This window comes from Lepeophtheirus salmonis, chromosome 6 (assembly GCF_016086655.4).
Source record: "Lepeophtheirus salmonis chromosome 6, UVic_Lsal_1.4, whole genome shotgun sequence".
Lineage (NCBI taxonomy): Eukaryota > Metazoa > Arthropoda > Copepoda > Siphonostomatoida > Caligidae > Lepeophtheirus > Lepeophtheirus salmonis.
Window position 1 is genome coordinate 5,218,255 of NC_052136.2, and position 26,091 is coordinate 5,244,345.

At 29.9% G+C, this 26,091-nt stretch overlaps 1 protein-coding gene across 1 annotated transcript in view; it reads right to left on the minus strand.

The window, feature by feature from the left end:
- Positions 1–353: 353 nt before the first annotated feature.
- Positions 354–26,091, minus strand: part of LOC121119348 (FMRFamide receptor) — a 61,695-nt gene continuing 35,957 nt past the window's right edge. The window contains exons 2-3 of the mRNA XM_071889513.1: positions 11,536–11,910; positions 354–786 (exon numbers count right to left, since the gene is read on the minus strand). Coding sequence (XP_071745614.1) covers positions 648–786; positions 11,536–11,910 — 514 coding nt within the window. The 3' untranslated portion in view covers positions 354–647. The remainder of the gene's footprint in view (positions 787–11,535; positions 11,911–26,091) is intronic.

Genomic DNA, 26,091 nt, shown 5'->3' on the forward strand with positions numbered 1-26,091 from the left:
AGGGAATTGCACTGAATAAATATGGCTAAACATTATAGTGTTACATTTACTCCATATGACCTAGGAATCTTCTTTGAAGTACATATACATAATGTATATTGTCTTTTCTAGGAATTACAGAGTCACAAAAATAGCAAAAGTAGTCTATTAAAAATTTATGTTGTTTATAAATAAATAAGATCAATAATTTTTATTCAAATTATGACCTCTATACATTTAATTATTTCATAAATACTCACTTTCAACCAGGAAAATGCATTAAAAGAACTAATTTTTGCGGTAAAAGTCTATTTTATTAAATTTTTGAATAACTCAAATAATGAAACATGTGATTCTTTCCGAAGAAAAATTAAGGAATAGACATATTTATTAAAATTAACCCATTTGAATGTTCATATATATATATATAATTTATATGCAATACATAATGAATTCATAAAACTCATCAAACACAATGTATGTAAATTAGACACATTAATAATAATTAATTAATTAATAATTCCAAGAACATATAGGATAATGTAATTAATAATGTTTAAATACGTTTATTGGAAATTTAGTATTGAAAATGAATTAATTAAACAGACACATCATATTACACTAATATTTCGTTTTTTCTTGCGTGCAATACAAAATATCACTGGTTTTTATGACATTTTCAAGCTCATTGAGCTCATTTCAATAATATCATTTTGCGGCTCCACAACTATATCATAATTGGACAAGACAGAGGAGCGAGGTTGGTCCCTAATAGATAATTGTGTCGTTAGTCGATACTCTTCTTTCCTAGAAAATATAAAAAAACATGGGTACATTTAATTTGATCTTAAGTACATAAATATATCTGTATACAAAATTTTGCTTTTGGATTGATATAGTGGATTGAAATAAAGCAAAGTTTATGTTTTTGTGGCTTACTGAAAGCAATTTTAATAAACTTTGATAGTTTAATAAATATACAAAAATAAATTCAAGCTACTGATAATAAATGACTTTTAAAAGATTAATTTGTTTGAGTTCTTCTTTTTTTATTGTGAAGTTGTTTGTCTTCACTTTAGAACCAACTAGAATTTGTGTCGTTTTAATATATTTAAAAGATATTTTTTCGGATTTAGAAAAAGATACATTAATAATTAAAATATTTTTAGAATCTTGAAAAAAAAGCATGAAAATTATATTTCATGCTTTTTTTCTTTATTTAGATCTTTCATTGGGGAATGAGTCACTAAATCATGTAATTGTTCCTCAAAATATATTTTTAAAAGTATTCAGTAGACCACCAAACCAGAAATTTTGGGACAAAAAGATCATTTTAATATTTTACGAGGTTAAAACACTCAGGGATTTACTATCTCAATCAAAGGGATTTTTTTAATCATTTCTGTTATCTTGGCGGAATTCCACAAAGTCAAAGCATAATTTATGAATATATAATAAGTTCATTACCATATAAATGAAATAAAATGTATGGAATAAGTAATTGTTTATAAAGATTTAGAAAATTCCTTCCTTTATTTTGAGCCTAACGCTGAATATTACATTTTTCTACAGCATTGACCAGATTTGTACAAAAGGTACAAAGCAAAATAAAAACTGTATTTCAATGTACAATTAAATCTGGATATAGGAAAATACGTTTATAGTCAATGTCCTTTCAGATACCAATTTTTTATACGTAATATACTCTGCATAAAAGAAACATGAAGTAAGAAATTCGCATAGTGTGAGCTTTTTTTTATATTTTATATAAATTTATACAAATGAGGAATCCCCATGAGCATTTTTCTTTTATTATAAATAAAAATCGTCAAATGAAGCAAACACTCTTTTTACCATATGTTTCTTTTTAAATTAACACATAAATTTTTAATCAATACAGATGAGTGGCACTTAAAAACACTTTTACTAAAAGATAAGCTTAAAATCATGAATGATTTGTCGAATAGAAGATCTAATCAAATACAGATTGCCTCGAAATTTGAAATTGCAAAAATTACTTATTTACACAAGATTCCAAAATTCGTGGTTTAAGTAGAGTTTTTCAAGGTTAATTAAATCAAATTAGTCAACCTGCAAAGAAAAAACCTAGTCACAGCAGTGCCCCTCATTTTATATATTTAAATCTGGTAGCAAGACTGCTAATTATTATAATCTGTATAAACATAGTTTCAAACAATAGTGAACATTTGATGGTATGTTGCATTACATTTTGGCGTGTCTAAGTCAAACCAGCGCCCATTAATTGAACCAAAAGCAAAAAGTGTTGCAACGTTCCCCTCCCCCCTAATTAAACTTTTTCAGGATAACTTTTGACTATCAATTTGTGAATAAGAGTTTCATATACTACTCGTTATAACAAAAAATACAAAACAATTATAAATTAAATTATACATAAATAACACAATATAATGTTTAAGTCATGTTTTCATTACCCTTCTGCTTTATGAACATTTTGGAATGTTAGCTTTTTTTAACTATGATAAGATTATAAAAAATGCATAAAAGTGTGCCTATTTAAAAAAAAAAGTATATATACATAGTAAAAAGTGTACATTTATAAATTTGACCTATCGTTACAGTAAAAAACGCACCTCACTCTATTACTATCGATGGTGTTTTGACCAGTACAAAAGTTTACATTGTATTTTGTTGATTATTTGAGATTATACTCTACTGCTATCAAAACATAAGGTAATTTTCAGTAGGGAAATGAATAAATCACAAATATTTTGATAATACATTTTTTGTTATATAAAATTTAAAATAAATATTGTATTTTTTTTTAAAAGGACCAACCAATTTCGAGAAAAAACTAGTAATGAACTTAATACAATTTAGTTATTAAAGCAGATTCTCATCAACAACAATTATGTATGTTCCGACTGGTACTAGGAAAATTGCTCTCGGGAAAATTGTCAGTGGAAGATTGCCCAGGAGGATATGACCATGGATGAAAATTACCCGTATTTTGTTCAAACTTCATGATGAAAAATAACACATTAAGACTTCGCTTGATATTATTTATAACAAATATCTAAATATTTTTGTTTGTTCCATCCCCCAAGTGAGTTCCTTCAAGTGTAAGTAATATTATTGCATTACAATTTCTGATACAAGTTGAGGCTCAGACCTATTTTTTGGTATATGAGGGGTTCCTTGGATGTATTGGTGGTGGTTTTTAAGGATCCAGAGTAGCCTCAGGTACCCGCGCAACCTGAGAACTGGGAACTATTTTTTGATATTAGAGGGATTCTTTGGATGTATGTGATGCTTTGGTAGTGATTTTTAACTATTCCACACTACCCCAGGGACTCCGGCCAACCTGAGGGCTTTGAACTACTTTGTGGTGTTAGAGGGGTTCCTTGGATGTATTGGCGGTGGGTTTTAGAAATCCCATACTATTCCTGAAACATTTGTCTATCCGATGGCGGAGAGTATTCAACCATATTTTTTGGGGTCCTAAGCTATTTATCCCCCCCCTCCTTATTACAATAATATCACTCACACTTGAAGGTATTTCCTTGGGGGGATGGAACAAATAAATATGTTAAGATATTTATCATAAATATAAGAAATACGGGTAATCTTCAACGGACAATGTTCTCCATGGTAGTTTTCCACGCACGGTTCCAACTACATTCAAAAAATGATTTATTAATTTTCATAAAAGGTTAAAAATAGAAATTTTTCTTCTTTATGTATATCCTTTATATAGGCATATACATATACTAAGCCTATCACTATAATAAAATATCTTTACTCTTTTTAAAATTTAAAAAATGAATGAAAACAAAAATCTACGAATAATAACTTTATACGTTTAATGAATTTAATAAATGATGAGACTAAAAATATTTCTTTTTTCGAAGATATTTATATATTTCTTTATAAATGGAATTTCTTAGAATCAGCTTCGAAGAAAGTATACACAGATTTAATCTCTTACAACAATTGATTAAATCAGTGCTATTCTTAGAAAGACAGAATCATTATATATAATATATCGATACTTCCCGCTAGAAATTTTTACCTATTATATATTTATAATCAAGTTGCCCCTAAAATAATTGTATTTACGTTCAAATTTATAATTGCCTCTTCCAACAAAGTTGAACGGATGTTATGTTTTTGCTTTGGTTTGTTTGATTGTGGGCTTTCTTGTAAGCAGGTTTACAAATAAAATGACGGTTCAATTTTGATCAAACTTTGTAAGAAGATCATGTATTATAACGGGGAAAAAATCATTAAATTTTGAGAAATCAAAGTTAATGGTCAAAGTCACCGTTATAAATTGATAATTGACAATAACTTTGGAACAAAGTGAGATACATAATTTAAATTGGTGGTATTTCATGGGTATTATAAATACATTAAATATCCGTTTAAATAAATAAAGGTCAAAAAATACTCAACATAATAAGTTTTGGAATAATAACTTATAGCAGAAATTAATCTTAATTTTTAGGGAAAATGATGTTAGGGTGAGGTTTGCCCTCTACTTAATGTACGTACTGGTTTTCCCTGGTTTTATGCTGCTGCTAAATATATTGTCGTACACTTGGGAGAAAGGACAAACTATTGTGAATATTTCTAAAGCAGAATGCATTGAGTGATGAAGAGTCAAATTAATTAGTTCTAAATAAACAAAAAAAATCTATTACCTTTCCTTATATCTTCTTGTTGTTGTTTTTTTTAATACCGAAAATACATGTTTTAGACAGACTAAACATTCAAAAATTGTTTCTCTCTTTAATCGACGTGTAAAAAATATTTGTTGAAAAATACAAATACTTATAGCTAACGAAATTAATACTGGAAGCATGCACATCAAAAAATACCCTATATAATAGGGTACATCAGATGAGAAAACTCAAAGTTAGAGATCGTATCTATATATATAAACTATGTAATTTTATAAACACACAATCAATAAACACTTTTTTTCATCATATTATAATAACAGATAAATTAAAGTTTAATATTTTTGTAATACAAGTAGATTTCATTTGAATTATAATTCAAATCAAACTTTCTCAAAAAAGAATATATATATATATTTTTTGTTTTCATGTTCGCATATCTTTTAGATGATATTCAGAACTGAAAAACAAATCAGATTTGATCCAAGATATCAAATTTTAGGTCAAAAATCATTAAGTAAGGTTATGACCCCAAAACAACATTATACAAAAGAGTATGATATAAAAATTTATTTGCATATTCAATGATGTGTTGTTAGTTGAAATTGAATACAGATTTAGAAGATATGACTACATAATATTTGGTGTGCATCATTGTTTTTTCTAACAGTGAAAAATAATGAAAGACGGGAATCAATCATTTCAGTGCAAAAAAGTAATATTTAAATTTTGCATAAATAAAATGTACATGTAGAATATATTTAATAAAACTCAAAGAACTTGGGTTATATTCCAAAGTTTATGAGTGAAAGAGTTTTAACTCGGATACTAAAGAAAGACAATGCCAAATTGAATTTAGACAGTTATAGACCGATAACGCTTCTTAATACTTTGTTCAAAATTCTAAGAGATATCATCAACAATAAAGTAGTCCAGGCAAGTTTCCTCCATTATACCGGAATCACAAAAAACTATATGAAAGGAAGACGAGTAGAAGACATACAAAGATTGATCCAAGACGCCATTGATATTATAAGGTGAGTGGGAGGGACTTCTCAGTAACACTTTTGGACTTTAAAAAAGGCTTCTACTTCATTTCCTATAAATATATACTGTCGCAAGTAAAAACTCCTGGGATCATTACCTTTTGGAGCTGACGTCACACATACATTTTTGATCCATCTTCGTTGGACTTGATGTAAGACTTACTTGATTCATTTTTTTTCTTTTGTCTCATCTGTCTTCTTTAGATTTAATTCTTTTCCCTCTACGCTTGCTGATTCTTATTTTTCCTTTTTCCCTTCTTCTTCAAAAAAAAAATATTATACCTATTAGCGTCTTAGTCCAGCTAGTAGGGTAATCTACGCAAAAAAGGTATAATAATATATATTGATTTATAATCTATCCCATGAAATGGAAGAAAATGCTAATGGCCTCCCTTCAGAGTGCAATAAACTGCCCGAAAAAGGGCAAGATCATGTCTTATGGGAGAGTTAATTCTAAGAGAGAGGAAAATGTCAAAAATTTTAACTTTTAAAATTTTCAACACTAATCAAAATTTTGAAAATTTTTGTTATAGCGTTAACAGAGTCAGAAATCTAACGTGCATTCAACAGTGTAAATATGAAGCAGTTATCCGTCTACAAAGCCCCTATAAATTATGGTTCCACAGAAGACGAAATCTCTGGCGCACAAAACCCGATATAGCTTTGGATACTTTTGCTTTTACACCAAGGTCCCTATGGACATTCATCCAAGGCTGTAGAGATTAAAGAAATGTTACAAAACGGAAGTAACTGGATCTAAGGGTGAAATTGTGAACATTGATGAGAAAATTAAAAATATTGACCATTTTTAATTAGATAAGAAGAAAAACTTGAAGATTACTCCAGTGGATACTTTTAAAAGAGTGGGCGAAAGCAGATTAAAATAAATTTTTAATAAATTTGTTGACATTGTTGACTCCCACCCAGAACAAAACCCTGTAGGAAGCGGAGGAATGCTTCAAGAATTACAAAATGAAATGGAGGACCTCCAATTATATTTTTGAGGTGGCAGGGATCCCTTGAATATCCCCCAAATAATGCCTGTGGATGAAAGTCTTGTTAATCTCCGATTTCCTGGAGTTAGACTACAATGCCAAAGATGTTTTAGATTTGGACATCCTCGGCTGAATTGCACCGAAGAAAGACTGCAAATAAGCAAATATACACAAGTTCTAATAGAAAAAATCAGAATTATTAAAGAAAATAAATTGAATAAAACTTTTATACTCCTTTCTCCGATTGATCAGGTATGTTCGAGCGCAGAAAAGCCAACAGAAGAATTTTATATTACACAAACAGACTTTAAAAAAAACACTGTAGAACTCCAAACGAGGGAGGAAGGGTGGAAGAACAAATACGAAGTGTCACTAATAAAACAGATGGACAGGAATCGTCCACCTCTGAAGTGGAACAAGGGCCAAGGGAAGGGGAATCTACTGTAGGAAGAGTAAACGGAGAACAGCACAATTTTACCCCTGAGACTAAGAGGAAGAAGGGTCGGTCCCAAAAATATATCTTAAGACTGCCAGAAAACTGACTCCCTAACAAATTCTACAGGTGCTCTTTCTAAGAAAAATATTATGACCTTTAGGTCTAGATCTGGATTCAATCCCACGAGGTCATTGTCAATTTCACAATCGTCTCCCATCAGTTCATTTTTAAACTACAAAAGAAGAACAACGGCTTTCATGGGGTGTCTAGTCTTCACGGAAATAACATAGTAAATGGAAATTGATCGTCTAATACAATGAAAAAATAGATATGATAAATTTTTTAACCCTCAATTGTAATTCACTGATAAAATTGGAGAGAAAGGACGCTTTATTGAGACTTCTACGACATCTTGATTATCCTGACATTGTAACAATGTCCGATATTAGATGTTGTCTAGAAACCCATTTTTGTGTTCCGTACTTTTATCTAACTTTCAGTGCCTGCAACAAACAACTTTCAAATCCGAAACATGGAGTCACACTGATGATCACCATGAATTTCAAACCAACAATTCAATTTTGAGAATCGGATGGGAACCTCAGAAAGGTATCCTGCAACCTTTTGGGAATTACTTTTGATATTCTGGGAATTTATGGGCCAATTCGGACAACCCTGATTTTTATAGTAAAAAAGTTTTACCAATTTTGGCTCACAGGGCAACAATTATGAGCGGGGATTTTAATATAAAATTGGACACTAACTGGGACTCTACCAACCCTAACGGAAACTCGAACGCCCGTGCAAAGAAACTACTTCGCTCCATCATTAAATCATATGATCTCTATGTCGCAGCTGAAACTGTAAAAGATTATAGTCATACTTTCTTTTCTTCTGAAAAATCCTCCAAACCCGCCTCCTCAAGAATTGACCTATTTTTAGTGTGTGGTATTAAAAAGCAATCAGTCACGTCATATAAACTAATAAATTCCAAAAGATCCAACCATAAAGTACTGTACATTAAAAGTAATTTGATCCATTTCCCAAATCATAGAGATAAAAAAGCTTGGAAACTCAACTTCTACACAATTAGATATAACCAAAGTCAATGATGAGATCGTGGAAATAAGTGAGACCACGAGATACAATGTGAAAAAAGGATGCAAAGTCTTCTATGAAGTACAAAGATTAAAGCTATATGAAGTCAGGCTAGAGTCCGACAAGCCACCAGTAGGAAAAGGAAAATTGATATCGTTGAAAACATAAATAAAGAGGACATTTCAGATCGTGAAAATAAATTCAAACTGGATCAAACCTTCCGAGATTCTGATCTAGCATTTACAAACAGATTTAAAGTGAACAACATCGAAGACTTATCTAAATCAAGACCACAATGTCGTATGATGGAGAAAAAAAGAAACAAAAGCAAGGATTTGTCAATCATGCTAGCAAATGGAGAAATATCTGAAGATCCTACAGAAATATGTAAAGAAATAAAAACCTTCTTCTCCGAGTTGTATCAAGGATCATCTGGTTTTGGTTTTGAATTTGACAAAAAATAAATACTTCATATCGCTCCCATCTTATTACAATTTTACGAAAAGATAATGAGCGTCGGATATTTTCCTGAATATGCGTCTTATAGAAATATCATACTGATTCCTAAAAAAAAAAAGATGCAAAATTTATAAAAATTTGTGGCCTCTTGCTTTGCAAAACTGTCTTTATAAAATTTTTACATACATCATTTTAAATCGCATAAACAACGTCTTGGATAAAATTTTACAGGAATCTCAGTATGGATTCTTAAAACATAAGCTATTGGACTGCATTCCTTTCCCTCTACAAACGTGTATAGAAAGTGAACAAGAGCTGACGTAAGTGGCTGTGGATTTCGCTTAGGCCTATGATACTTTATTACGCGAATATAATATCAAAACGCTGTACAAAATGGGTTTTGGAGAATATATTATTCGAATGGTTGGTGTAACCTTAGCAAAAAACAGAACGGCCATAAGTTATGGAAACCAGTACAGCTATTTTGAGAATAAAAGGGCGGTCCGCCAGGGAGATCCACAGTCTGCAACAATTTACATAATATGCTTCGACAAACTTATTCATGATGTTCACTCAGAAGCCACGATAAAAGGACTTCAACTATCTCACGGAATTTTAAAATATATGTGCTATGCAGACGACCTAACTATGGTGTTTTCAGAAAATCCTAACAAAACTTTAAAAGTAATTAAAATATCTATAACATACTTAAAAGTTTTTACGACAAATCTGGTCTTTTTGTGAATGAAGAGAAACCCGAACTTTTATGCCCTTATGGCTCCCTAAAATCCAAAGAGTGGCCACAATTTAGTTTTAGACAAAACCTCAAATTATTAGGGTCATGGGTCGGCACCAATAGTATGTTGATAAATTATAAATAAATCATCTCAAGGATAAAAATAGTTTTAAGCCACTATGCTTACCTAAATTTATGCACAGTGGATATAATAAGCGCATGGAACACGTACATTGTGCCCAAAATCACCCACTTGTTACAAATATTTCCATTCAGTCCTAATATAGCTTCTGAGATTAATGTAATTGAAGATTATTTTCTTAAAATCTTAAGAAAGAAAAATATATCAACTCAAACAATGCACAATCCAATAAGATATGGTGGCTTCAGCGTGATATCATTTGCTAAATTTTGGAAATGCCTCAATTCCTATTGGATCAGGAAATTGTGGGACACACAACACTTTTGGAGTCTCCAATTGAACCACTTTCTAGTTACAAAAGGTTTAAAATACACCGACTGCCCATACTCGAGCCTCTCCAAAGTTTTCGAAAACTTTATGGATTCTTGGCTAGGTTCAAAGGATTTTGTGATGGGTCTTGGGAAGTAATCAAAAAACTTGAAGTCTCCTTGGGATGGGAAATGCCTCTGAAATATTGTATTAGCTACAATTATACTGTTGATTTTACATTGGTAGTAGCCGCAGATTTAAAAGAGTCAAACTCTCTTGTAAATCATATGGTTTTTAGGGCTTTGAATGGGATTATTTCTTATTTATTATTTTACTGTCATGAAGCTATCGACTGTTTTTGATGATCGAAAGGTAAATATGTATTGTTGTACATAATTACCAATGGTGATTGAATGAATGCGTAGTTTTTTTTTTTTTAAATGATATATTTTATTTGCTAAATTATTATATCAATGTAATCTGTATTAGAAAATTGTTGAATACAACTGAACCTCCTAGTGGGCAACAAAAAAAATAAAAAACTGTCGCAACTGAAAAGATTAGGATTCTCCCTAAAACTGATTCATATGGTAGCAGCTATATTAAGATACTCTTAGCTCTTTGTGCGGGGAAGATTATTTTGAGATAACTCGGGGATGCAAGCAAGGAGATCCTTTGTCTCCACCCCTTTTGCTGATAGCATTGGACTATTTACATGAAACTCTACGTTCTATCTCCAAAAATGAAATGCCAACTATGACTTTATTTTACGCGGATTACTTAATTATTTAATACACGGGATCTTTGAAGGAGATCACTTTGTATATGAGAACGGTGTTTGGTGCCTTGGAAGCTTTTTCATAGCCCTCGGTTCTATTGGTCAATACCAGCAAGACATTAGTTTTGTTTTCGCTGGAAGAACCTTTCAAGATATGTTTTCTGTTATTGAAATTCTCCAGTAGATCAAATCTTCTTGGAGTCTCAATAACAAAACAGGATGGAGTGATCGGCATCAGGACTAATGCAGAGAGAGTAAAAATGAACAAATGATTGTGACCTGTGTTAAATTAATAAATTAACATTATTTTTTGATGAAGTTACTCGGAGTATTTTTTAATGTATACATATATGAGGTAATTACGTATTAAAAAAATAAACTCTAGGGTAGTCGGGTAAACATTGTATATATTATAACATTCTTCCGAAAATAATACTGTTTTTTTAATGTAGAAGACTTCCCTTCTTATAGCAGTAATACTTTCTGACTCAGTGAATTCGTGTTGTAACAAGATTCCAATTCCAACACCATGTAAAAAAAGGAATGAAAGCAATTGGAAGTGGCATTGCTTTTAGAGTATGGATTTGTGTGTAATATAAAAAAATTCAAATTGAAAGGTGTTAAAAAATGCCTATTAATTTTTTTAATATTGTAATTATAAGCTATTTTATAATTATGAATAAATTTTTTTACTTGTGTATTTATACCTCATTCAAATTCATAAACATTTTATTCCTACATGATTTTTTAAGAATATTTACTTTATCATTTTAAGATAAAATTAAGCCCTTAAAAGGCAATATATTTGTAGGTATCATTAATGAAAATATAAAATCAACAGTTTTAATATTATTTTAGAAATATAAATTATAATTTTAACTAAAAGAGGCTTGTACCTGTCATGTTCAATGATGTTCAAATGCCGGTGCTTTGATATTTGTGTCGTTTCCATGAAAAAGTTATTATTTCTAGGTTTTCTTGAACACATTTCGAAGAGAGTATAGCGAAATGATCTTCCAACGACACAATAGACAATAAAATTAATACTTGAATTTAGTACAAGACAAAATGAGTTGAAACAAGTCAACACGTACACAATAAAAGGAGAGAATAAACGATCCTTGGCGTAACAGTACTGAAAGTGATCACCATTCATTATGTGTGGATGAATAACAGCATCGATTTGAATTGCTAGTCGTATACATTGGCAAACCAAAAATACAACCACTATTCCCACAAGGAGTTTTGTGGATCTCTCACTTGATCCATGTCTGAAATAATGTTGAAAATATGTGTGATTAAAAATATTCATATCAATAAATTTCTTTAGGGAGCCTTCAGCAAAGTTTATTTTTGTACAGTGTACATACATAGGGGTATAAATATTTGTTTATTATCTGTTAGATTTATTTAAATACGCTGATATTAGTATTCCGTACCCTATATTTAATGCAAATTATATTTTTCAACTTTATTACCTTCAAATAGGATTTTTCTATTCATACTTAAAGTCTATATACTTGAAACCAATCTGTAAAAATATCTTATTTAAAATATTTATTCATCTACAAATGAGAAGATATAAAACACGATGCTAGTATAAAAATAGAAAAAAATATATAAAATTAGGCCAATATCTAAATCTATTTTATTTGATGGATGTATAAGAAATGTATCCCTTTCAATATAAAGTTGCAGAGGTGAGGCTCATCTAATGTCCTTTATTATATAAAATCTTCTTGCGAATATTTTTTTTATATATATTAAAGACTACCCAGCAAATCTTATGTGTGATACAATTAAATGGATAATTTGTATTAGATTTTTTTCCTTTAATGTTCATCTTCTTGGGAATCAAAAAACTCCTTATATGACAATCGAACTCAACAACTTTCCTTATTTTATTCACATTTAGAAAATTGTACTTCCAGATTGTTGTGCATCTTTGACATCAAATTACCGGAACAGAATCCACGAAACACAAACGTAATTGGTTACTACAATATCAAAATCATGAACACTATTGTTATTTTCATCTCCCTGGCTCGCCTTTACAAATTTATCAAAGAAAGACTGTAAAATATGTTTTTTTCCTCTTTTTGTCCATCTTTGGTGCGCACTCAAACAATTACAAAAAATGTTTTGTAAGAAATATTCTCTTTATAATGGGATCTAGCGTAAACCAATTGCATTTATACAATACAAGATACACATTAATAAATCCATTTATTGGAAAATAATGATTTATTTTTACCTTTTATACCCAAAATATTGCGTTGGACTATAGTAAGCAATACCCAGAGAGCAGCTTAATTACCGGTTAGGAGCTAGTGTGTTTGCAAACCGGTTAATCAGATATATGTATACCAGCCTTATTTATTCAATTATTTGTGTAATTCAGGGTATTCAATTGAGAGCCTTAAAGTTAATAATTTGTTGAACAGCATTTGAACGCTAGTATACAGTTAGTATTTTTTTGCTAAGCGTTTTAAAACAACTAATTAAATATCAATAAACTAATTTTCAAAAGTTTGGCACAATTTAGCTATCTATTGGTTAGGGTTGAGCATTAAAGTGTTTGTAGAGATATCGATAACAAAAGAATGCTTTGAATTAATTTAAAAGCCCATTTAAACGAACAAAATAAATATTAAGTAGAAAGAAATGTTGGAAAATATATTAATTGCACAATTTTCTCTATACTCCAGTATATATAACATAGAAAGGAATTGATCCCATTTCAAAAATATATACATTGAAGGAATAATGAAAGTTTTAAAATCCAGATATAATATTCTCATGATATTCCAAACATAGTTTTGTCTATAGGTACATAAAATAGATTTGGCTCAAATTTAGTATGTTGTATCATGGTAGTATCATAATCAGAAATGAAATATTGGATGCCTAACTCAATCCAACTATGAATGGAATCGACATAGTTCAATGGAAAAAAAAACACTTGGGAATAATTAATCTCTTGAACTCAGTGTGCGAAGGTTCGTGCTCAGGTCATTCATAGAGAAATAAATTTACTTTATGTATATGGATTTTACAAAAGATTCATAGATCAGATGAAGTAAATGTAATGCTAAAATGTCTACTTATACTGAATCAGTACAACTCAATCTGACATATTAAAGGGGCACTAAAAGAATAAAAAATAAACTATGAGCTCTATAGTGTTAAAGATGAAGGAATTAGCTTTAAGAAATTTTGATATGTAAACCAAAGCAAGGATAGTCAAGGATTCAAAAGTAATCAGTTAGCGAAAAAAATTATGAAACATTTTTTCAAAAATTATTATTATGGACAAATAAAAGTGAAAAAGTTAGTTATTGACCTTAAATATTCTAATGTTAGTTGTCTTATTGTCTGAATGTTAACTATCAAAAGAAATAACATTCATTTTTTTTTAAATTGTGTAGAGTAGTAAAGTGTAGAATTATGAGTAGTCGTATTATTTAAAAAAAAAAGTTGATTTATTTGGTTAAAATAAGAAAATATGCTTTATCAAATATACCTTTGTATATTTAAATAAAATAATATCACTATTACTCCTAATTTCATTACTTTACCACTCTGCACTTTCTTTTAATGTTATATATTTAAATATCTTGTTGTGAAATGATTAAGACGGATTCGTTTGAAGGGAAAGGTAAAAAATTAGCTACAAAATTCAACAAACATGGCTTTTTTCATGAATTTTATGGGAGAAACACATTCCATAATTATTCAGAGACTAAATAGCTTTTGCCTACATACCACATGTTTCTCAATTCGCCCCTGAACATGGAGACTCACAATTTTCGCTCATACTTTTTGATACGCTACAAACGGGGCAAAACAGTGTCTGACCTCACTATAATTTACTCTGATGCCTACCCTAGTCGTGAAACCAACTTTTGGTAGGCTGGTGAGATCCATGATGGCACTTTTAAGTACAAGAAAGGTGTTCATCGGGATGCCCAGGGAGACAAGGACATGCAACATCATCCCCCAAGTCAATGCCCTGGTAAATCACTAATCCCGATAGAGCATTCGAAAGGTCTCAGTTGAGCTCTCCCGTCCACCCACAGGGTTTTTTAGAATCTTGAATGATGATCTTCACTTCAAAAACCTCCTCAGCGTCCGAGTACCCTATTCTCCCTCTCAGACCAACAAAGATGAGCGAGTGAAGTGATGTAGGGCCCTGATTAAGCTATTCCAGGACCACGGGAAGCAATTTTTGGTGTCCCACATGTTTTTTACAGGTCGAGTCCTGGTTCTTATGTGATAGGAGCGAGCGGAGGGATGCCTGGCTGGACCGCAAGGACAAGCCACCTTTGACTGCTTATCCAAAATCAGACAACGATAATGACAATGATCCTGATGAGCTTTACCTGTAAGCCCAAGCGAATGTTTTTATCCTAACTGCCGGTACAACAGCCAGCCAAGATACGATGATAGAGTACATGCAGACGACAGGAAATTGGTTTTCCACCCTAATAAAGAACAAAACTTAAATGAAAGAACTTCTGCTTATGTGGGATAACGCACATTCCCACATATCCAACGACACCAGACAGTTCTTAATGAGGAGAAAGATGGAAACGAGTCCCTACAGCCCAGATCTCAATCTCTGTGACAGATTTTTCCTCCGTAAGCTGCAGTATCTGCTCCAGGATTACGATTTTGATACCCATGAAGAAATCACCCGCGGCGTTCAGCGGGTGATGAATTTAGTGGACGAAGAGCACCTCTACAGGCAGTTTTGGGAATTGGAGAATCATTTCCACGACATTATCCAGGCCGGAGGAGACTATGTGACACGATTAAGTACATTTTTAAACTTTTGAATGTAATTACTTTTCTTACTAGGGAAGTCTCAGTCATTACGGAACAGTCTAAATTTAAGATCAAAACTAAAAGTCATGGATAATTTTTTTTCAAACAAAAGTTATTTGGCTAAATTTTTTTCTTTAAAGATATCATTTCAATTATGTGTTATACTTATATATCATTGCTATGTTTTAAACTATATCAATAATCCACAAATACTATTTTTTTTATCTTTAAAACCTCATAACTCATATTTGGATTAAGTTACGGTTCAAAAAGATTAAATCGGAAAAAAACTACTATTAATGATACTACATACCAAATTTGATCCAAATCGATTTTCGTGTGATTTAAAAAAATGTAATTAGACATATATGCTTATCTATATATCGATTAAGATATGTGAAATTATGTTTGCATGAGTATAAAATACTTTATTTCATATACGCACGTAAAAATAAAGTATGATGGTGTGAAATTATGTTTGCATGAGTATAAAATACTTTTATTTCATATACGCATGTAAATATAACGTAGAATAGTGCAAAATTACATGTGTCTTAAGAATAATACAAAATAATGCTGCGAGAAAACTGTGTTATAAGAAAATATATACTTCAATGGAAATATAAATTGCTTCCTGTCATGTCAACCCCAATTCCTTAGTTCTAATTTACATAAGAAATAGTAAAACTAAGATTTCATGTGATTATGAATTCAAATGATTATGGTTCAAATTTGACATTTCGTTATACCTTCGTTATTACCTTTTTAAGGTACAGTTTTTGTGAAAAATGCAGTGAATTCGTCGTTTTTTTTATTACAAAAATGAATAACTTAGTACTTAATTAACGTATCATAAAGGACATACAAATTAGATGAATACAAATTTCAAGGAATCAGATTGAAAGTTTAATAGACAAAAATGAAAAAATTGAGGAGTTAATTTGTAAGATAAAAATTATAAATGTGTTGGAAGAAGTATGTTTGAAGAAAAATATTTTTAAATCCTCAATTTGAAAAATTTGATCATTTTTGCCTCAAAAAATGATCGACTATAATTTTCAAATATATAATGTATGGATAATTAAACATTTGTAATAAAATTTAGCTAATTACTATCAATAAAAAAAATCAACTTGTAACGGAAAGCTCAAAATTTTTTTATACATTAAAGAACAATAAAATTTTTTTTTTTAGAAATGACATAAGGAGTCTAATTTAAATAAAAAATACTGATTATGCGTTAACCTATTAGACGTTACAGGGTTAAAAGATAGTATTGTATTCAAGAATTACTTGAACTCGGAAAAAAACTCATTTTTTTCTAAAATCGACTATTTAATAGACCCAAAGTATGATTTAGAAAACTAGACTAAACTCTAATAATCAAAACTCAAAATACTCGAGTATATATATGCAAATATTTTCTTCAGTTGTTTCTACATTTTTATTGAGTAACTCATTATACATTTCAGTGGCATATTTTGGGGGAAAGCTATACTGGATATGGTATCCAGTATTTTGTTGCTTTAATTGTTTAACTTAGATTGAATTGATTCAATCATATAATATTTTTCTTCGTATTATGTTATTACTCAAATTTAATTTGACTCAATTTTCAAAAACTCAAACTGGATAGCCATAAATCAAATCAAAATCTAATTAAAAATTTGAGTCGATTTATATATAAGATATGGTGGTTGGATAATTATTCATTTATTCTGTTTTAGTGTCATAGAATTACTACAAACGCTAGGTTTTTATTTAACAGCATTTCCTTTTAAAAATAATATATTATTCACAATATACGAGAAAAGAAACGAGTTTAGCTCAATTGTACAGAGGAAATGACTTGAGATTGATGTTCCTTTTGTTGTGTCCATGTACCGTTTCATTCAACAAAGTCAAAAAAGTATGTATAATAAAACTCAAAGAATGTTATTTCAATGCTTTTGGTTATACCAGACGATAGTTGTTGTTTTGCCTAATGCTGTTGATTCTTTGGAAAATAATTTATCGTTTGTTGGTAAGTAAAATATAAAGCGTTTTTACATCTTTGACAAAAATAAATACAGAATATAGGAAAATAATATGTACAGAGAAAAAATCTGGAATCTATATAATACAGCAGAATGGACATTTGCTGGAGAGAAAACCTCCTCCCCCTAAAATCTTTTTAACTAAAAATGGTCTATTATGCGTATTTAAATTTTTGTTACTTTGAACTTGACCTCTACAATCTGTTATCCAGCATTTCCTTGGAATAAACATCAACATTAACTTTTTGTAGGTGGGAAGTACACACAATCTTGAGGGGTGAGTCCTTTTCTAGACTAACAAACTGTATTTTTTTTTCTCTAAAACTCATATATTAGCTTGTACTAATTATTAAAACCTTTTTATTTTGTGAAAATAAAAGGATTTGTCATTAATTTACAAGTAATTTGGAATTAACTGATTAGTCATAGAGTGAAAAATTCTTGCCAATAGCAAACCTTTGAACATTGTAAAAAATTATGGTAATATTGTTTGAGTTTGAATAAGAATACGTCCTACTACGGCTGACTTTTTATCATAGCTATTAATGTTATTATAAAACTACTTGTTAAGTTATCAATTATTATTCCAATATTAATATTGAACTGCATGTAAAGTATAAAATTTAGAGTTCTTTATGATGATTTGGATAAAAAGCATTCGGATAAATGGATCTGCATACATTTATTCTTCGCCTACCTAGGAGCTCATATTATAGCCATGTGATAGATATCAAATTTACATGATTTTGTATCTACTGTCCGACTTCATGTATTGTTCAAGGGATCTCACATCTTCGTACCTCACTCGATGGATATAATCTCCTGTAATGTAAGATAAAATAACAAAGACAGATTATTCGGATGAAAGATCCAGAGAGAGTTCTCATCCATCATCAACAGCTCATTCATTGAATGAGTTTTGTTGTCAACAATTTCCTAGACTAACCTTCTGAAATCTGAGATGTAAAATATCTTCTTTTCCTTTTGATGTTTAGAATCGAAAATTCAGAGCTTATTGCATAACATACCCCACCTCCCCTATAATAATTTTTGGAATTGATAAAGAACACATTTTACAAATCTTATATATTCATTTTTTGTATAGAAAAGACAACAATTACTTTAAATAAATGTTTAACATACGATATTCCCTATACTTACTTTTCAAGTGTATGTTCGAAATAAATACTACTCAAGTAGGGTTTATTGGAAAAGACTAAGAATAAATTATTTATTTTTATGAAACCTTAAGCATATTTGAAAATAATAGGTGAAGTCAAAAGTTCTGAGTGTTTTTATTTTAATTTGACAATAAAATTAACATAGTTAGAATAATCCAATTTAGATCAAATCTGCTCCGTTTTGTTTAATGACTTTTGTCCATTTTGAAGGCAATTTCATAATTCTTGCGATAGAAGAAGTTTTTTCTCCCAATTGGTAAAAAAAATAAATCCCTGGACCAGCTTATGTTTACAATCCTCTCTTGAGTTCAGCATTGTACCATCAATAAAATTTTAAAAATTTGATAATCCCTTGACATATTGCAAAAAAACGCTCAGAAATTTTTACTTCACCGATAGTTGTAACAGCTGTTGAATATATTCTGAAGGATATGAAATAAATTCTCGGAGTTTTAAACATATAGTCAAACACCAATACTACTCGGATAATTTAAAGATATCTGTGAGGCTATTGTGGAGAATGCAGGAAATATGTTGTAATTCCAAATACACCTAGAAAACCCTTTGGTCGAATGATCAACTTACGACCTTTCTACTGATAGTCGATTTTATTGATACTGAAACAAATACATTTTTCAACCCCCTCGCCTCTTCATTGTTTTAATTATAAATGATGGGTAGTAATATTTAGAAGGATTTGCATTAGGGGGGGACAAAAGGAAATAGAAGAAAGAAATGATATCTTACACGCCCCAATTTGTTTTTTTTTTTTCAATTTATAACTTGTAGAATGTATTTAAATTTCACTCTATGTATGAGTATTCATGAAAAATTTGGACATTTTTCAATTTTGTAACTTATCAATTTTTTTGATTAAAATGTTTGTTTTTTTCAGATTGGAATATAGAGAGTGTAATGAACAGGATATTTACAAATGGCATATATTGCTCTATATAAAAAATCATCTCTTTACTATATGTATATAAAAAAGACTGTAAAAAATAAAAAAATAAAATGATGGGTAGAATTTCCTCAAAAAACATATGACAAATGGATTTCGACGTTCTGGGTGCAGGGCGTACTATCATTTGACTAATTCTCACAAATCAAAACACAACACTTTTCAGAGAAACATTTCTCCAAGAATCGAAAAATTCTTGAAAATCAGATTTTGATCCAAAGTAATATTGTAAATATATTCACAGTTAACAACTTTGAATTTAAAATCTTATCCCTTTATGACCCAATGTGCCAAATTTTGCACATTTGGAAAATTACTTATAAATCAAATAACTGTGAAATGCTTCTGTTCGAAATGTATCATACCAGTTTGGTACACGTTTGGAACAACACTGACACTGTGTATTGTGCAAAAAAAAAACGCGTGGTATTTCAGTTACATCTAAACATTAATCGGTGTGCACGAGGTTTTGATTGCTTTTCATCTGCTCTAGCAATTTCGTCCTAGAAATCTTTTGAGATATGACCTCATGTAATCATTATTTTAAGTATTATCGACTAATAAATACATATTATAACATTTTGCATTTGAATGTCCAATGTGACATTTTTCACCATATAATTAGGTATATATGGCTCTATGCCTAATGTACCAAATTTGGGACATATCAATTAAATACACGTTTGTATCAAAATATTTTACTTTTATTCTAAATATGGGCTAGTTATACATAGTTATACTTTATATTTGGGACAAAAATTTAAAAATCTTATTCCGTGTCATACAGAGTTATTGGTCATTTTGAAACAAAAATTATATGCTAATACACTTCAATATGGAAGGTCAAAACCTCATGGAAAGATATATGAAGCTTGTAGAACCATTATGAGAATAGATGTTTGCTTTCAATAGAATGAGTTTGTGTAGAAAAAAAAATAACAACTTAATTCCAGATAAAACAAGGAAGAAGCTATTCTTTAATATGTTTCGGATGAATTGTGTCGTCATTAACACCTCGTTTTATATGTTTGTTTTTTCAATTGTCTTCAAGTTACTATGCTTGTAAAACTGAGCTACATTAATGTAAATGAATTCATTAATGGGGGTTCTATTATTGCCATGACCGTGTTTATCTTTGGACAATATTAAGGAAAAAAAAGTCTTGATAAAAACACTTACATGGAATGATTGTTGAATGTCTTAACACTAAATTATTTCTAGTATAACATTTGGTGTTACAAAACTATTATCTTAAAAAGTTTGTTATTTATCCACCATAAGATACAGTGCATTATCCTTTTAAAATTTAGACAGAAGGGATTTGTGGATAAATATATCGGATTTTTTTAAATGAAATAAGTATTTACTGAAGAAAAAAATCATGTCGATAAATAACAATTTTTGTTAAAGCTATCAAAATACTAAGAGATAAATTAAGATTTTCAAAAAAAATAACCTGTAATATTAGACGATAATATTGTGACTCAAAACATTCAGCTTTCAAACTTATATCTGTATGAAGCAATGACGTCACTGCATTTTTAATTTTGCCTAAATATTTGGTGTAAAGGTAAGTTTCTACACCGATCCAATATGATCACGTCACGACTTGTATGTAATTAATTGACCATTTATTTTAACCCTTTTCCTTTTCAAATTTAAAAAGTTTTTTGATTAAAATTGTTTTTTGTTTAGTGAGAAAAAATGCCAGGAAAATAAAAATTAGAAGCCCGTTAGTGTCTATCGTGCTTCGAAAGCTTAATTTATCAAGGCATTTTAACTTGTACAAACTAAAGGGAAGAGTCGAAAAAGTTCTAAATAAGAAAAATTGTGACATAAATTATTAAGGGCTATTAAAAAAAAATGTTCATAAGCAGAGGATTGGGGGAGGTTTTTTAGAAATTGTGAAAACAATCTATGATAATGTACGAACTTACATTATGTGTACCAAATCCAAACATTGAACAAGTGGGGCAAAGAATGCAAATACTTGCATACATGGCCCATAGGTCAATTTTTTCAATGTGGTATGGTCATCTTTTGTCATGCCTCATTTTAGGGTTGGCTTTTTGTTGAGAAAAATTACAGTTATATTCCCTTCACTCTCTAAAAAAGTAACATCCCTAGTTATCATTGTTCTAATTGATGATCAAAGTTGTGTGAACGGGTGAATTTAAATTTAGTACATGTTTTAATATTTTTTTTTCTTTTTTACTGTCTTACTACTTTTTCTTTAGAGCTGTGGTTCTCAATTGAACTCAATGTTCGATACTCGGGCAGTTCTACAGAAGGAAATTATACATTATGCATATGTACTTCAAAGTAAATCTATAGTGTAGATGAAATAATTGTAATATTATATACGACGGTACTTTTAATTAATAACGCATCCTTTCATATGACAACAAACATAAAAAGTAATAAACTCTGATGGTTTGCTAATTCTTCCAAACTATTGGATTATTACTCAGTGATTGTTTTAACAACCGGCAATTCCAGTTCAACTAATTAATTTTCATAATAGTTATAAAAAGAAAATAAGCCAGAAACATCGAAAGCTGACAATGAATACACGGTATATACTTGTGCTATGGAAGTAATGCCATAGAGAGGAAATACTTAAAGTACTTAAGCTTAAACAAATCAAGGGTTTTTTGTAAAGCTCAAATTTAATTGACGAAAATAATAAAAAGATATAGTCATTTATACATACAAGATCGCATCAGATCTTTTTGTATAAATGTTATCACCTTATATTATATATATTATTATCTTTTTTTGTTCATAGAGGCGTTTTATACCAGACTTCCTTTTCACTTCACAAGAATGTTTTAAAATATTTTGTTCTAAACATTCAATTGTTTACATATGTTGTTACTTTTTTTTTCTCGTAACACTCAATGTTCTTTTTGTTATTGAATGGAATTTAATCCATTATACCCGCTCTGCATCCATTAGAAAGCTAACCCACAAATGTAAATCAAGCATCTTACTAATACAATAGAATACTGGGAATTAATATTCTTGTCAACCTTCTATCATAGCCTAAATTTCTGTTTTAATCAACTAAACCTTGCTCCTCGTTAATCTTAATATATATAATTAAATACTACTGTGTAAGTTCATTAATAACCTACACTATAATAAACCAGCTATTAATTGTAAGGGGTAAATTAACCAAAAAAATAAATGATACTTTATTCATTAATATATGGACATCTTCCTATCTAGGAAACGAAATAATATTATAAATAAAGATTGGGTATTTATCTTTAATCTATGTCTAATCTTATATCTTAGTATTGTGCGGATATATAGTTAGATAATAAAGTATATTCACGAATATAAGGTGTAAAATAAAATTATGTAAATAGTGTGGATATACTTACCTAGAATGGTGACAAACAAATTACTTTTTTAACAGTGGGTTACCTCGCTAACACAAAAATATACACTTTATTTTCGTGAAAGTTGTCCCTTGCCTCACTTGATACGTAATGACTTTTAATTCATTTTGATAAATAAAGGAAAAAAAAGGTGTTATTTCCGAAAAAAACAAAAATACCCTTTCTTATTGATCTGTCGTCGTGTACATACAGGGTCGTTCAGGTAAATCCGGAATATATTTAATTTTATCCTGAACAATAAGGAAATCATATTACTCGATTCATTCAATTTTAGAGATAGATGAGGAGTATAATCTTTTAAGAGAGTACTTATACATAAGAGAAAACCCCAGAAATATTGGAGTCATAATAACTCGTACTTCTGAAACTGACCGTGAAGTCATCTATTGGGACGTCGATTAACGTTATTCCCAAAAAGTGCCAAGTAAGTCGTGCAACAGTCTTTAGGGCCATAAACACTGACCTGACCTCTTCTACAAAAGACATATCCTAAAAAAACAAAATAAAGGCCACCCGGGCTGACCATGGAAGAAAATTGCTGAACGATTTGAATTCCCATGGTAACAGAATCATACTTTATTCGGATGAGAAATAATGTACAATTTACAGATCTCACAACATCCAGAACGACAGATAGTTGACCAAAGAGAGAGCTAATTTCTAGTCATGTCTTTAAAATCAAGTTTTTGGCCAGTATCATGACCCTTGGGATCATTGGGAGCAACAGTTCTGTCATGCACTCATCTTTATTTAAGCCAAAAGAGAGGGTAGGTGACGACAGGCACTATGAACTCCTGTCTGACCAAATGATACCTTGGATGAAAGTTGAGGTTAATGGTGTCGAGTTCCTGTTTTAATAAGACTCGGCCCCCTCTCACGAGGCCCACAAGATTCCAAACTTCTTGAGAAAAAAGAAGGTGTCATTTTGGGAGCCCTGACTTGGCCCTCTAACTTCCACGATAAGAATCCCATGGATTGCTCCTTTTAGGGGGAGTTGCAAAGGAAGGTATCTGCCAATTTACATAACAGCATTGACCTCTTGCAGTCCTCCATTGTCAGGTACTGTGACAAAGTCTCCCCCGTAAACATAATCAAGGTCTCTAAACTCTTCAGGCTTTGTATTGAGTGAATGATTGGCGGAGATGGCGGATCCATTAAATTATTTTTTTCTTTTGAATTATTGGAACTAATAAATATAATTTCTCTCTATCCTCGTCAGTAGCATCTCTTTTTTCTCCGGCAATTTCTTCCTGAATTTGAGGCCTTTTCCTCTCTACCATCCGGGTTCAGGGTAAGACGATGAGTGATTGTCCTTTTAAGGGGTTGTTCATACTCGCAAGTTTTATAATCTTTTTTCCGTACAATATTGTTTCATATCTCCAAAATTGAAGCATTTTTGATCCCAGAAAAAATGGGGTTTATTAGGTATTCTTGATATGCCCTATGCAGTTTAGCCTTGGGAAATTATGCCATGCAAAGTTTGCTTTCATACATATCTTATATCATAAATGTACTCGCACATATAATTTAAGCACTTCTTTTACTTCAAGTGCTTTGTAATTAATTATTGAATTATGGCATTTTGTAGTAATTCATAAAAATAGGTTTAGTTTCTTATAAAAAATTCGAACAAAAAAAAAAATTGTAGATTAGAAAATATGTCGAATTGAGAGTAATGGTATTAATTTTCAAATCTAAACTACATTGATCATTTCCTTACGTGTATATTTATTATATATTGATATAAAAGAGTATTTTCGATGAAATTTTTTGTTTTATATCTATAATTAATGAAGTTATACATTTGATAAATCACACCACAAAATTTTCTACTCTACTGTTTAAAAAAAAACTAAAATTATAATATTATTCTAGTCTACTGTCAATAATACCACATACCAAATTTTAGTCAAATTCCTCAACTGTTGAAAATTTCTTTTGGAATGACCTTTATATAAACTGGCCATCTTATTTTCTATAAATAAATTCTAGTTATCATATATACGTATATAACTACACTTTTAATACAATGTTAATAAGCAATATTATAATACAGTTTTGAATGAAATACTCTAAAGTATTTTAATATTATTACAAATATATGTAATTCAATTTAAAAATTGTGGAAAAATAATATGCTTAAAAGATATTTGGATAACTACATTCTGATTTTGTGCCTTTTTTTTTTTGTTCTTGGAGGGAAAATTGGATGATACAATTAAGGTAACGACGTGTTATATGACATTATTCAAATAATGTATAGGTATTTAACAATAAGCTTATCTACATTTAACTACGGAATCCCCTGAATCAAAAGACAAACATCTTAATTAATTCAACTTTATTTCAAATATTGAATGGCAAAAAAATTTTGTTCTCCAAACTTGTGTTTTAAAAAATTTCAATTTTTTTATGGTTATTGGACAGATATTTTTAGATAGAATAATTACATGGTTTGATCTTTATTTTTAGTATTTTATTTAACTATGAATTTTTCATATCAATGTAAATTAGTATTGAATTTGAGCATGTTTGGTTTTAGGGGTGGGATGAAAAAGATTGGTTCAACTTTTTTGAAAAGGTATATAAATTATATTTTCTAAAAAAAGTTTTTGGATACCTAAAATATACTTACCATTTATTTTTGTTAAAAAGGCAGCTAAATAGTAATTTTTTTCTAACAGAAAAACGTGATTCCAACAAAGATAAAAGAAAGACCCAAACATTTTATTTAAAAAGTTATATTTCATCCTCTACGTTTGTTTTTGGTATTTTTAAAGGCCCGATTTATGCCTTGTTCTATCCAGTTAATAAAATTTTAAAAAACTCTACTCTTTTACAATATGCTGCTCTAATTTTTATATTAATTCTAATGTGTCAAGTATAATTTATTACCCTTTCCCTTTCACTATCCGAATAATAAGGAAATACAAATTAAAATACTTACGTTATTGTTCAATGTCTTTCAAAACATTTTAGTTTCATAAAATAAAATAAGAATGAGTCATAAATCTTTTTAATCATGTGTAGGAACAATGAA